The 14,650-nt window shown below is 41.9% G+C and overlaps 1 protein-coding gene across 4 annotated transcripts in view; it reads right to left on the bottom strand.

Moving 5' to 3' along the window:
* Window positions 1-14,650, bottom strand: part of PLB1 (phospholipase B1) — a 93,230-nt gene that overhangs the window by 25,424 nt on the left and 53,156 nt on the right. For all 4 annotated transcript variants that reach the window (XM_032102771.1, XM_032102770.1, XM_032102773.1 and 1 more), the window contains 11 exons: window positions 14,501-14,568; window positions 13,459-13,502; window positions 12,119-12,227; window positions 7,045-7,096; window positions 6,819-6,899; window positions 5,646-5,711; window positions 5,144-5,244; window positions 4,204-4,285; window positions 3,676-3,780; window positions 1,932-2,027; window positions 757-828 (listed from right to left, as the gene is read on the bottom strand). In XM_032102771.1, coding sequence (XP_031958662.1) covers window positions 757-828; window positions 1,932-2,027; window positions 3,676-3,780; window positions 4,204-4,285; window positions 5,144-5,244; window positions 5,646-5,711; window positions 6,819-6,899; window positions 7,045-7,096; window positions 12,119-12,227; window positions 13,459-13,502; window positions 14,501-14,568 — 876 coding nt within the window. The remainder of the gene's footprint in view (window positions 1-756; window positions 829-1,931; window positions 2,028-3,675; window positions 3,781-4,203; window positions 4,286-5,143; window positions 5,245-5,645; window positions 5,712-6,818; window positions 6,900-7,044; window positions 7,097-12,118; window positions 12,228-13,458; window positions 13,503-14,500; window positions 14,569-14,650) is intronic.

The following is a 14,650-nucleotide window of genomic DNA, read 5'->3' as shown; positions in this document are numbered from 1 at the left end:
TGAGTTAATTTAAGTTGCTTGGAAAGAGTGCTGGGTAAATGAAGTAGGATCAATTTGAGTGAATCTGAGGACTTCTGAAATATGCCGGTTAATAACTCAGCAGATTCTCCTCGTCCGACAGGATGGACACAGTATGGACAAAAGCCTCCAGAATTCAGAGAACTCAGAACTCTGCTCCCTGATCTGTTCAGTTCTTTGGCCTTCTTGTTGAAACTGCTGAAGAAAGGGAGCCAATTACTGCTGCCTGCAGTGGTCATTTCCACGTGCTGGTACCTAGCAACTGTACTGCAAGTTCAGCAGCTTGTTTTGTAATTGCAGAAGCAGCTTCCAAAGAGTCTGAAGTATTCCTCTTATGGATCAGGCCAGGAAAACCAGCCTGCCACTAATTCAAGATAGATTCTCTGTTTTCAAAGCTGCTGCGGTGCCCAAACCCCACTGATTCTGACGGGAAAGTTAATGCAGCATATTCTGTTGTTTGCTGCTTGAGCTGCCTCTGTACTTCACAAACAACAAAAAACAACCTCTGCTACAACTGCAAACACACAAATCAGCATGTTGTCAATCAGTATTCACGGCCCAGCAAAATGGCCACGGGACACCTGCGCAGGTATATAAGAACACCTGCTCACTCAGAGGTAAACAGAGAACAAAGCTTTAAGTAAACTGCTTCCACATATACCAAACGCCTGCTCTCTGCAGCAAGCACAAGCAGTACAGCCTCCTGATAGCCACCTTCCAAAGTGTGGGTATATTTACCTGAGCTGGACAGCCAAGGACAATGTCAGCCGAGAAATCAAATGAGTTAGCTTTCTGGCCTACAGGCTGTAACTACAAAACAAAGACAAAAGAACCTGGTTTTTTAACCATGTCAGCTCAAATTTGCATAACAATTCTAATTTTAAAAACTCCGACATACATATACCTTTCAAATCTATATAAAGATGCCTGCATTTACAGACCTAGATTTACAGCCAAGGCTGAAAGGCATCTACTTCTCAGAAAGAACATGGCAACTGCAAAACAAAAGAGCAGCTCTAGAAAGAAGCTTAAAATGGGAAGTGGAAAGCTACAGTGGATCAGTTTAAACTCCTGGAGGATTTTGGCAGGCACATGAAGTACCTTGGAACTTCGCCAGAAAGCAAGGTCGTAAACTTTCTTCTCTTGCATAAAAGACGTTAAGAGTCCCTCAATTTTTTATAGCTAAGATGCATGATGGCATCTCCAACAAAAGGCTGTTTATGTGTAGAAGATAATACCAAATCTAATTAGAGGTACTGCTTGATGATTGCTTGCAATCATGTCAGCTGTTAAAATATTACCCCAAAGTATATGGAAGTTACCGTTCAGGATCCAAGATACTGCCTCTGACTGCTGGGTACTCCTGCACTGCAATGCTAAGTAAAATGGGTTTGCTTAAGCAGTCTTTAGTGACTCATTTTCATTGAGCTTAACTCATTTCCAAAAGTAGTAAAACTGAACTGAATTAAAGCCACTTTAAGTCCTAATGAGACATTAAGAACACATGGATTTAAAACAAACTTCTAAGCAATCCATTTTAAAATGACGGATGCAGTTACAATTCTTTATTTGGTGGTTTCCCATAGCAGCCCATAGAAACATCATCCTTATAAAATGCTATCCCGCCTTGCATGAAAACAGATGAAGACGACTCAGATGACAGATGAAGCTGCCCAGATGAAGCCACAAAATGACTGTGATCGTGCACTTGCAGCACCCCACATGCTTTAAGAACCAAGAGATTCTGGGCAGAGAGAAGTGCCAAGCCAAGAGGGTGTTTAACTAGGTAAGGAGAGACAAACACAAGGTCCAGCACTACCCAGGCCTTAATTGCAATGATTATTACAGAGATCATTTTAATGGTAGTCAGGTCTAGGTGAAGATCTCATTATATGCAGAACCTGTCACCTTACCACAGCATTCCAGAGGGCCTTGGCAAGCTGAGAATGGCCTTTCTGGCTCGGATGGAAGCAGTCAGGTGCAAAGTAGGAGACATCTGGATTCCCATCCTACAAATAAAAGCACAAAGGACATCTGGGTGTAGAAGAATCCCCACAGTTCCAACCTGGAGTTGCTGAGGCCAAATCACAACCAGTAAAGAGAGATTCGTGTCACTTGTTGTCCCTGCTCCATTGCAGGAAGGATCCTGGTTATCTGGTAATACAAACTGTACTTCAGCAGACCCGTGAGCTACCAGAAACACTTAGCTAGAGATGATTATATGCCTCCATGGGCATATCCACCCAGAAGCAGCAAAACCACCATTTTCAATTACAGGTACAGCTCCTCTTCAGGTTCTGCAGTTAGGATGGGTTCCTCTCCTTGGTTCCAGCTGTCAGTAGAACTGGAACCACAGGCAACATTACGCTCTGCAGTACCTTCTGCACAGCTGTGAGTTTTGAAAGGATCAAGAAGCGAGTGTTTGATGGAAGGCAGCTGGGCTGACCAGGCACACCAGAGCAGTCTCCTTTCTGAACAAAGCTGTACTTTAATACAGCACTGGAGGGTCTGAAGGAAATGGAGTTTGAAAATTTAAATATTTAAATATCACACAAATACCGAAATTAGGGTCACACATGACCGAAACAACACTTTTGGTCAGAGAAGTTCTTCCTCAAAACTTGAGCGGGTTCTGTTTCAGTGTGGTTTGGCTTGCTTTTTAGAGGATTATTACTAAAATTTGCACCATATCTTTTGCCATGTTTAGAGACAGAGTTTTCAGTTCAGGAACATCTGAATGTTGTGTGAGATAAGAAAAAGAGCATCCTGAACTTCTTAAAATCTGAACGAATGCTTGTGAGACTACAAAAAATGGTTCAAAAATATTTTGCTGCTTCTGTTTTTATTTCTGTGTTCCCTACTCTCAGTACCAAGATCCCTAGGGATGACTTTTCATAGGCACCAGCTTCATGCACAAACAAACAAGACAAAAGGCCTGTGAAGTTTTCAGTCAGTTTTCCAAATTTGCCTGTAGCAGGGTCTTGGTTTTTCAAAATTTCACCAGCTATTGGGAACATTTTCAGAATCAGACCAGTTCAATTATGCCAGAGCAATCCCTGCGCAATATTTTGCCCCATTTGCTCTTAGCTCCAGGTACATATGAAAATAGTTTCAGCTTTAGGGAAAGTTTGAGTCTTTTCCTAGATTTACAGCTTACTGGAACTTGCCATTCAAGGAACTGAAATATACATCAACATATACATATTAACTACATAAAACTACTTCCACGAGATCATAGGTAAACTTCCCTTTCTGTCAGACACAGAAAAATGAGTTATGTGGCATAAAGGGGAGCTAACACCATAGTCTCCACTGAGCAATGCAGCTATGCTGCTTTAAGAAGTGTAACTTAATAACTCTTTTATTAATCAGGTTGTATTTTCAGGAATAAAAATATTTATGTACCTTAAAGAACATACACAAACAAACCTCTTAAATCAGGTTTTAACTCGTTTTCCAAAAGAGTAATTGGTATTGACAGAACATGTAAAACTAAGAAGTTCTGACTATCTGAAGAAATCTGTTGTACTATACCAAAAAGCAGCAACTTCTCATAAGAAAAGCACAGAACAAAGTGAAACTATTTTGCATATGGTCTCTACAGGTAAGAGACCCATCCTTAGTCCTTTAAATGGAGAAGTCACCTTTAGATCATACCTGATCAAGAGAAGTCTCGAGATTTTGGAGGAAAGGTTGGATGACCACTGTGAAATTTTCATGAGTGTCATATCTGCCAGACTCTATCAGTCTCTGAACACCAAGCTGCAAGAAACAAAAAACCATCAGCCATACCTCAACATCTCTACATCACAACTACTTTCTTTGTTTGGGTTTTCTGAAAGCCCTGGAATCAAAAGGAAGTTTTACTTGTGAACTTAAATAGCCTCAGACATTGCCAAAGGAGGGCTGAGATGTTGCAAAGGGGCTGAGAAGGCTGGAACACTGAAACTGTTTGTCAGGGACAGGATTTTGGTGACTAAACTCCCACCGATTAACCTCTACCAGGAAACAGTTTTTCTGAAGACCTCTGCTGCTCGTTTTGGTTACATGATAGGTTTGGATAGCAGCAAATGACCTCCTGCCGAGTTCATAATTTGGATGAAATACTAATATGATATATGCTTGGTAATCAAGAGCTCACCTCCACTGGAAATAAAGTAACTGTACCACTCTTGATAGTCATACCTGGTAAGCTTTGGTGGCATTCCTCACCATCGTTAAATTTTCTGGGTTTTCTTCTCCTGTGAGAACACAGCTACACAGATAACTGTGGGGGAGGTTAGAGGAGAGAACAGGAATAGAGAGTTAAACATCTGATAATGCAGAAGCCACCCTTTGCCACCCAATGCCCTCATGACATTACTTCTTGATCCTTTCAGAACTCACAGCTGTGCAGAAGGTACTGCAGAGCATAATGTTGCCTATGGTTCCAGTCATGTTTCTGTGAAAACGTTTTATTGTCCTTGCTACTTAGTCTTATTTTCTGCCTCACATGAATGATAATACTCTAAGGAATTTTGGTTTCACACCCAGATATATCAAAATAGTGCACACTGCACAGAGGGCAGTTTGTTTTATTAATTACACCCTGGCATCCAAAGGCCCTGCAGACTGACAGAGGTCTGACACCAGACCCCCTGGGAACTAGAAAACAGGTCTTTGAAATGTACTGCCTGCTTTACCTCTGAGCTGATACTGTTCCAATCAACAATTCCTTTTGCATTCCCAAGACAGAGAATTTCTCTCTGTCTGAAAGGTCAGCAAAGAATGCAAATTACCAACTGCACTAAAGCCTCTGAAACAGGAGAAGCCTGTTTACTCTGGAAATACACCATGTTCCCACAAAAAGGCCTGCAAATTCAAATGTTTGTGCACTTCAACCCCATCTTGAAGAACCCTGTATCAGTAACTTTAACCATAGCCTTTGAGGTGTACATCATGTACAGTTCTAGATATGGAACACACTTAGGTCAAAGCCAAGAGAAGGAAACGCCATCAGGCAGGGTGATGTCAGCACTGCATGGGAAGTCCACAGGACTGTGCTGCTACCTTTAAACATCAGCTCAAATTATGAGAGAAGCATGGAATAAAAACACAAATGGGACAAAAGGAAGACAAGCCTTACTCTGCCAAGTAAGTGGGGCACTGAACTGGAGTGTCCACAAATAACTGTCTTAGACGGAGGATGTCCATCACATCGACCAGACTCACTAGAGCTTTTGGAACCTGAAAGGCAAGTCAGACTTTAGCTTAGAAGGAACAGGTTACACAGCCCACAGTGCATTTATTTTACCCCAAGGTCCAGCCATTTGACACACCCCTTCCCTTTCTCCACCACTGGAAGGATAAAAAAATTTAAAAGAATGAAAAAGCAACAAACTCCCCCAACTCAGCTTTCTATTCTTTTCCCACACCATAGCTCAGTGTTACTATCTGTCATTTCAGACTGCATCTCACTACTGCAGATAGACAAGACAAAAGAAAATGGTTTTTGTAGAAGTCAACAGCATATGTTTGGTACCAGAATGGAAAAAAAACCCCACAAAATCAAACAAACAGAAGAGCTAGCATCAGTCAGTCATGTCTCAGTGTGAGCTAGAATGCTGGGATAATTTCACACTACTTGCCTCCTTGTGCAGAATATCAAGAGTTTCTTGAATCCTTTTGATGTAATTCCCAGCTGAGTAGTGAACCTGATAGAAACAGAAGAGATTACTGTCAAATGGAGACACGAAGAATTTAGGTTGGGAGGCTGGAGAATCACATTAATTCACTTCCTCTTCTGCCCTACAATGCTGTGGTCAGTAGAATGTTCTTGCTTCTTTCTAGAGACTAGGGATTTTAAACATAGCAATTAATCTAAAACATAGGGAGGCTCGGTGAAAGTTTGGATTTAAAATAAGCCTTGTTGAGTAGCAGCATATTTAACCCAAATCCACTGGGCCCTTCACATAAAAATGCAGGAAGGAGCCCAATCTGAATGCATGCTGAACAGCACAAACCAAACAGCCATAAGCATGCTCACAGCCACTGATAAGCTCTCAAAAAATTATGGGAAATCATTGCTTGTCAAGGTCATAGCTATAAATAAGGCTATAAAACTTGGCAGCAGCAGCAAAGATGCCTAGCAAGGCTCCTGCAGAAGCAGCACATTTCTCAAGCACAAGGGGTTGCAGGAGAATTGAAAATGCTCACAAGAAGTTAGCATATTAAAGGCAAGAGAGTGAGAGCTGGCAGTGAAAGGTGGCCTCTCCCTGCCGCCTGCCCACTCAACTCCCATGATCTCCTTATGGCAGCCCTAAAGGCTTTTCCACAATCCAGAGAAGCATAACATTCAAATATGACTGAGCACTGCAGCAACTCCCCTTGTACATACACCTCACCTGCTCCTAGCACCTCCCTACACTGTGAATTATGGGGTGATGACAATTGTAGGGTTGCACTGCTTTGAACTACCACTACCATTCTTGGATGTCTAAAGAGGCCAAGCTAGCAGCAGAGCAGTTACCACATCAGAGGAGTGAGGCATTTCTTCCCTTCCATTTTTTGCTTATGATCAAAAGACAGTAGCCAAAGCAGTGGTTCTTAGCCTGGAGTAAGCCAGAGAAAACAAAACCATCCTACTCTGTTGCTGGTAACTTTTTATATCAGGGTACTGCCAGCAACAACCCCTGTCAAAACATAGAGCAGCCCATCTATAACTCATGTTATCTCTGTGAAGCCTTTATGGATCCATAGGTTTCCCTCGAGGTGTTTCTACACCGACACCCCCGTTTCAGATAACCACTTCCACTACTCACAGGGTCTTTGCAATAGTTGCACAGATCGTTGCCTCCAATATGCACTGTTATGAGCTTCCAGTCAGCACTGAAGTCAATTCTCTGTGCAATAAAGAAGAAAACGACGACTCTGAATTTCTTTAACTCTGTGATATGCATGTGGGGTCATTGCAGGTGCATCTGTTGTGTCAAGCAACACCTATTTCTATTCACGCTTGTATGTTTAAAGGGGTCTCAGACAACTTACCTGATCAGTTTTCATAAGTCTCACGAGATTTCTTGCTTGGGCTGGCAAGTGCCTGGAAAGAAGGAGAACTAGTGAGAGAAAGAAACTCCAGTATTGAGAGATCAACATTACCACACTTCAGACATCTTAAGTCAAGTTATCAGATCCCGGAAGGGTTGAGTGAGGACACATTACAATACTCATGTTGCTGCGATCAAATTACAGGTTCACATCTTGGTGATAAAACCAACATCAAATCAAACTTGAATACAGATTTTACTCAAGTTCAGTAATTTATCTGGAACCATAAGTTCAGCTCCTATTACAGGGCTTAGCACCTCAAACAGCTGAAAAGCCAGACACGGCAACAGTTGTTACAGAGAGCCTCTGCAGAGCTAGGCTGCTACCAGCCTATTCTTTGTAGACTAAAAGAAGGGAATCCCCAGTCCCAATATTTAGCTGACCTCCTGAGCAACATGCCCCTGAAAAACTTACGTTTCAGAGTTCACTGTGCACACTGTCCTCATTTTTGTAGTCTGCACCCAGAATCAGTACATAACTATGTGAAACAGCTCTGTGCACACAACTTTTCCAGGGTAATTAAAAAATCAAAAAACCCTTCAAGATTACTCAGACAAGTTAAGATGACAGCCTTGCTGCTTTCCAATAGCCAGGTGAGCACTCTTTCTCTTTTTTCTGTACACACACATATATATCGATAGATTAGATAGATAGATAGAGAGATAGATAACTGAAGTGCAATGAGTTTTGAGTTACCTCGGCTGAATGCTTCAGCTTTGTTTCACTGCCCTGACACATTGGTCTTCAAATATGCATAGAGAAGAGAAGAGAATGGGGTCAGAAATCATTGACCTTCCAGGCAGGTCTGTGGTTTGGAATGAGCTGCATCTCCCTCCAGGCTCTTGTTAAAGACACCAGCTGTCTATCATTTCTGGGAGCATATCAGCTGACACTTGTTTTGTATGGCAACCAGAGTTTAGCTCTCCTTTGCAATGCTTTGTTTACTGTAGGAAAAAGAGAGGCCTCTCACCACCCTTGTCCAGTTGAATACTGATCTAACACTGGCATGGGAGCATCTACTAAGGAATGAGCCCTGTCATACATCTACTTGTGACACAGACACTGCGGGCATGTAGTAGTTCTTATCACCATTACCCTTGTCCAATGCCATAACCTACTTATTTATATCCCAAAGCTATCACAAGCCGCCACAATTTCCTTCTGTTCTTACTGTGGAAACCCCTAAGCTAGGGCATTGACTTCAATATTGACACAGAAGAAAACATCACTTCTTGATCTGACAGTCCACAACATATTTGATTTCTCATGCAGTCAGTGAGGTGCTGGTGCATCCTGAGCCAATGCAGTCAGCAAGATCCAATAACATCTTGAATGAAGTAGTGCCAGCAATCATCCATCCTTGAACTGCAGTTTCAACCAAATTTAGATCCTGACCAATGGAAAAAGTTTGCTAAAGGGTTATACAGATATTCACAGTTCCTGTCACCTGTTTTCTCCTCTCTCTTAAATTCTTAACCTCCTTTTTTTTTTTTCACATGAAATCAGATCCCTGTGTTGGGTTGACCCTGAGTTGATGGACAGGCTTTAAGACTAATTACGCTTCTCACAATTTACATATTTAAACCACACAGAAAGGCGGGACTTCCGCTTTTTGGTCGGAGCTCGCCTGCTGGAAGGTGGGGGGGCTCCGAGCCTCCCGGCCCCGCTGGGCCGGGCCGGGGCCACTGCCCCTTTCCCCCTTTCTCAGCGCCACGGCACGGACCCTGGGTCGCTGGGGGGGACTGTCCCAGAGCCGCAGGCAGCTAAAACCAGCCATGGACTGCTCACAGCTAAACCCATCCAGCGCAGCTTCTGGGGACAGGCGGGTCCCTCTCCTCTCCATGCGGAGCCGGCGGAGCCAGCGGGAGCCGGCAGAGCCTCCTGTCTGCAGCCAGCACACTTCGTGCTGAACTGAAGAGGACACCGTGCAGCCAGCAGCACAGAGGGAGCGAGGCTTTCCCCACCGTAAAGCCTGAACAAGAACACCCTTCAACATGGCGGCTTCAGAGTCAGAGAGAAAGAGAAGTGAGTCACGTGGGACGGAGCTGGAAATGGCGACAGGAGAGAAGAGGGCGGTGCCGCAATTCTGGCGCGCAGCTTAAAAGAAACCTTCTTGCATGCCGTGGTAAGAAACCGTAATACCACAAACTGTTTGTCTCTTTAATCCAATGAAAGAACATGGGGGGATGGAGTATCCTCGTGTGCTTATGAAGTTTGTGAAGAGTGCCTATGCCAGGCTATATAGAAGTAGTGAGAGGCTGTTAGAGACTTGTGGCGAAGAAAAGCCTCTGAGTGCAGGCCAAGAGAACTTATCCTTAAAAAGATGAATAACCCCATGTGATGGCCCATGTTTTGTAGTATGAATGAACTGTGAAATTCTTCATGGGAGAGATGTTCTACACACAGCAGACTGTTTGTTTCCGGGCGGGCCTGCTGTTGGTGGCAGTTTGGGAACCACGTGCAACTGAAGGAAAACCTTTTCTTCCTTAAGCATAAGAGAAAGACTTTTCAAGAACTGCAACACTGACTAACATCCCATGTTCTGTTATCCCTTGTGTGAGCTGGATAAAAGGAGAGAAGTGCTGGAAAGGGGGGGGGGGGGGGGGGGAATTTACTTTAATTTTGTTTCGTTGTTTTCTCTTTACTTTTAATTCTGTTAGTAATAAAGCTCTTTCATTGTACTGCAACTGTTTAAGGTTTGTGCCTGTTTTGCTTTTCTCCTAATTCTTATCTCACAGAAGAAAAATAAGTAAATAATGGATATTTTGAATCAAAACCACTACATTTAATTGGTGTTTCCGCCCGGTTTCGAACTCAACCCGCTACAATCCCTCAGCCAGGTTCTGCTCCAGCAACATTATTCAGATCTTTCCTTAACTCTGTCATGTACTTAAGTACTTAAGATACTTAACTCTATCATGTAATTAATGAATGCAGGTAGGCTTTTTTGCTGAATGAGACCTGCATTACTACATTTTCATTTAGTTCAATAAAGAGCTCTTCAAAGCAGCCATGCCATTTCTTATGCCTGGTTTCCATAAACTGGTAAGGCTGCAAAATTATCTGATTTCAGAAATGTCCCAGCACCTCTGGAAAGCACTTTCCAGATTAGCACCATAAAGCAAGACAGGCCAGGTAACAATTCTTAAATACCAGCATTAGCTGGTGGACTTCTTGTGCCCTGTGAATCACTGGAAAATGGATGGTTTTGGCTGACGGAGAATAAATGCTGGATTGTATCATCATTCCCGGGTCAAATACCTAAAGCAGGAGAAAAGTTTCCTTATGTTGCAATACATTCCAGTAGATGAATTAATCTTCTCAGGTACATCAAGAGCCAAAACATTATAGAACAGAGCCCCAAAAGGAGTATCTCAGAGCTCAGGGCTAGTAGTTTACAGGACTTTACTTTTGCACAACTTTCTGCAGACAATTATGAGACAGAGAAACATCAGAAGACAAGCAGAAATCTGGCATGATTGTTGTCTGTGACTCCTTGCTGAATGTTTACAAAACATGGTTACAAAACAAAGATAGCTCGATTTCATGATGTTTATCCAGACCAGTCACTTGCAGGGGAAGAGAGAAAACTAATTGGTGTAGATGAAGTAAGCAATTTTCATTAGACTGGCATGGATCAACTCATTTCAAACAGCTAACAAATAGCTATTTAATAGCAATGCCTGGGTTGCTGCTGATACAAGTTGTCTTAAGTCATAATGGTGACTTAAGAGGTTGTGTATCCTGCTTCAAGTCCTCCCACCAAACCAAAAAGACTTTTTAGGGATTTAGCCAATAAAGAATGCAAGACAGGCACCTATCTCGTTCTTTCATGCAACAAGCAAAAGCTGGAGGTAATCTGGATGTATGCTGAATACAGTATGTTAATACAGTCTCATTAATGGCTGATGCACATTTCACTGACATACACAGATACATTTGGTCATCACCAGGTAAAAAAAGGCCTTCTCTCAGTTCTGGGGGGGCTGCAGGATATAGCAGGGGACCTAGTACCCTATTTCTGTCATGAAATCCATGTATTTACTGAGATTACCAGAATGACTCAGAAGTTACTCAAGGCCTACAGGAGAGCAATAAAAAAAACCTGATAAATCCTAATAATCTTTGTTTAGCTACAGCAAATGCAAACACCTCTCTTAGCTTCAGAACTTCACTTCCAAGACTCCTTCAGAAAGCAAGACGAATTTTTCTTTAAACAAACAAATTAAGGTCTGGGTAATATCAATTCACAATGTCAAATCCAGGCATGATCTGCCAGATTCTGTGCCCAAACTGTGACTGAATTCAAGCAGCCATCTGTTTTGTTAATTAAACATCACTGACTTTGAATAAGTATCCAGGGATTTCTACGATAAGCAATGTAGCAAAGCTCAACTCATGGAGCTTCCCAGGTGTGACTAAAAGCAAAGAGCCAAATTCAGATGACTGCAAGACATTACAATCCCTATTATATTGGCAGAACAGGCTGCAACTGCACCAGGTCTGCAATGCACCAAAACCCATGTATGACCATTAATAATTCTCTTTTCTTAAGCTTCCAGACTGTTTTTTTTCCCTGCCTCTTTCTTGTCCTCTCCTGCTTGCTTATCCAAAAACCTGAGGCCATAATTATGTAAGATTTCATCCTGTTTCACTCCTACTTTCTCTTTATCAATTCATTGCATGTTCAATTTCTACAAACATTCATGTTCTCAGAAATTTATTGACCAATAAATAGATAAATGAATAGATATTGAACAGGAAGGGTAGAAACCTCCAAAGAGAGCTTACCGGTTTCTTGTTTGTGGATTTCATAACCAGGATTGTTAGTTTCATTTGAAAGTTCAGCTATGAAATAAACCCATACATTTAACATGTTTTGACCCAATTTTCAACTCTAACTCAACTGGTTTTGCTTGCTCTTCAGAGCAAGCTGTGACAGCACACGAGACAGTTGAAAGGCAATTAGATGAAGCATCCATCACCTAAAAATGTAAAACAAGAAGCTACATACTCAGCCTGTGCTCCAGGAACTGCTTGGTTAAGGAATGCATTGGAATCATTCTCACTCCCGGTACCAGTAGAGTAGCCCATGATCTTAACATTGAACTTTCGAAAGATGTCTGAAAAACAAAGGTGGCAATGAAGGCAAAGAGACTCCAGCTGCTCCCTGCCTACAGGGACTAGCACACACCAGCACTGCCACAGTTTTGTCTCTGACAGCACAGCTGCTGCTGCTAGATGGATTCACCAAGCAGTGCGGAGGGGGTCACCAGCTGGCAGTGACTCAGACAGCAGTGTGCTTGCAGTGCCCTGCACTGGCACCAGCAGATAAGATGAGCAGAATTGAGGACTACCACGTGCAGTTCTCTCTCATGTTGTAGTGGTTAAAGCCTAAAATAAAATTCTCAGACATACGATGTTGACTTTGTGAAGTGAGTGCAAAGGGTCTTTCAGCCCAGCAGGAGCTGGTTTTCAGCTAAAGGATCTGGGTCTTCTTCACTGCTGTGCAAAATCTCATGCTACTGACAAATGTGAGGAACAAAGCCTTAGATGCATGGTTCTGATGAAGTCCCACCATGTTCTCCACAGTAGTTTCCAAAAGGAAGTTGACAGTAATTTACAGCTGAGAGTGAACATGGCCACATCGCAAACTATAAAATCTACTCTAATCTCAAAGACTGAGTTTAATCACGTCTTAATGAGGGCTTTAGCAAATGTAATAGGACTCAATGAATCAATTAATTGCTTGTTCTAATTATATTCCTGTTACATTCTGCTTAAAATAGTGGTCAACACACAAAAGAACAGTTTACTGGCCCTCTTCGAATGGAAGTTTATTATTGCAGCTGATCCAAACTGAAACTCGAGAGGCTTTACATTAACAACAGACTGAGATATGAAAAGTTGCAGGTTTCAATGAAGAGGAAGTTAAAATTATGTATATAAAAGACGTGTATGAGTAGGCAGCTTTATTTACCAAAGAGGCCTACTCTATGCAAATATTTCTTTTGGAAATAATTGTGATGGAATATTTATTAAAAGCAAATATTAAGTACATCATGAGCACGGACATAGCAAGGTTATTTAGAAATTCAAATAATACTCAACAAAGAGTTGAAAAGGAAGAGGGAAAAGGAAGTAAGGGAATTTCTATCAGGTTCTCAGCTTCATTGATGAAGGCAACTTTTTATTTTTTAATCGTAGTATACTGTTTCTTTTAAAGGTAGTTCTTGTTAACTACACTAAACCAGCTTTGAGATACTTAAAAGCTCTCTAGAAATCCATCAGAAATGAGCCCACTGCATCTCCTCGATCTTGCCATATTTTATATCTAGCAAAGTGTTTACTTACTAGGTAGAGTTGTCACATTCTCCAACGACTCATCTCCTCCAATACTAAAATGAGAAAGGAAAATCCCAGTCACTCATCTCTTATCTGGACACACACAATAAACAAAGTGAAAACTTGCCATACATCATGGGGAAGAGCAAAGGGTTATTAATTTAGTAACTATTGGTCAGAATCCATGGAGAGGACAGAAGTGGAAGTGCTATTGGGGAGAACAGGTGAGGTTTCAGTGGTGAAGATGCCCGTCAGAAAGATTTCATGCTCTTGCAGATGTACAGGATCAATAGTCAATCATTTATCAAGTGGAAGAAAAATGCCTGACATAGCTTCATACTCAAATGATCAAGCCTGAAGTATTGCAGATTAGAAGGTCAACTTTGAGGCCCACTCCAGCCTCATGAAGCCACTCTAAGGCAACACCAAACACAGACAGCCCTTGAATGACCAGAGAGGTTCAGCAGTGGTTCCTCACTCTCTTCTCCTGCTTTCTGCACAGGGATATATTTCTCCAGCTTTTGTGTTGACAGGACATACTGAGGCCACACTCCAGCATACACAGAGGTATTAGTACAGCACAGAACTGCTTCAGTCAATATCAATAGAGCTTTATCACAACAGCAAAACAGTTTAGTCTTTTATGACTGTGTGTTGCTGTATGTGGCAAAAGTTCTCTGGCCAAACTATCTTCCATGACACTACAAAAAGTTCAGAAATAGAAAACTTTGAGAAGAAGTCCCAAAACCAACCAATTCTGACTTGTTTGTTCCAGTGACTCTTCTCCAGTTTTGTAGATTTCCAACCTGACATCCCAACATAAAAATGCAAACTGTTGCAGGCAGCCAAAAATAAAAGCACGAGAGAGATCAAAAAGCTTGCTTAAAATCCACTGCTGAAAATGCTTTCTGTCAAGCTACTGTTATGACAAATCCTGGATCATGATACACGTTCAAGAAATGCTAGCCTGAGAAGTAACTTTTTTTTTTCAACTTTCTGACAGCTGTAAGACCTCAAACACATCTGTTCATCACCTTGGCTAAAGACTTACCTCCAAGACAGTCCCCGGTATTGAGTGGTCACATCCTGGAGGGTGTCTGAGGCAATTCCCGAACCAGCCTGGACGTTATTTTTCAATAACCAAATGAAATTAAAGCACAATTACTAATGCAATAGTAACTTGTAACACCAATACATAAAC

This window comes from Corvus moneduloides, chromosome 3 (assembly GCF_009650955.1).
Source record: "Corvus moneduloides isolate bCorMon1 chromosome 3, bCorMon1.pri, whole genome shotgun sequence".
Classification (NCBI taxonomy): Eukaryota; Metazoa; Chordata; class Aves; order Passeriformes; family Corvidae; genus Corvus; species Corvus moneduloides.
Note: the sequence above shows the minus strand (reverse complement) of the source record. Positions and strands in the feature narration are given on the sequence as shown.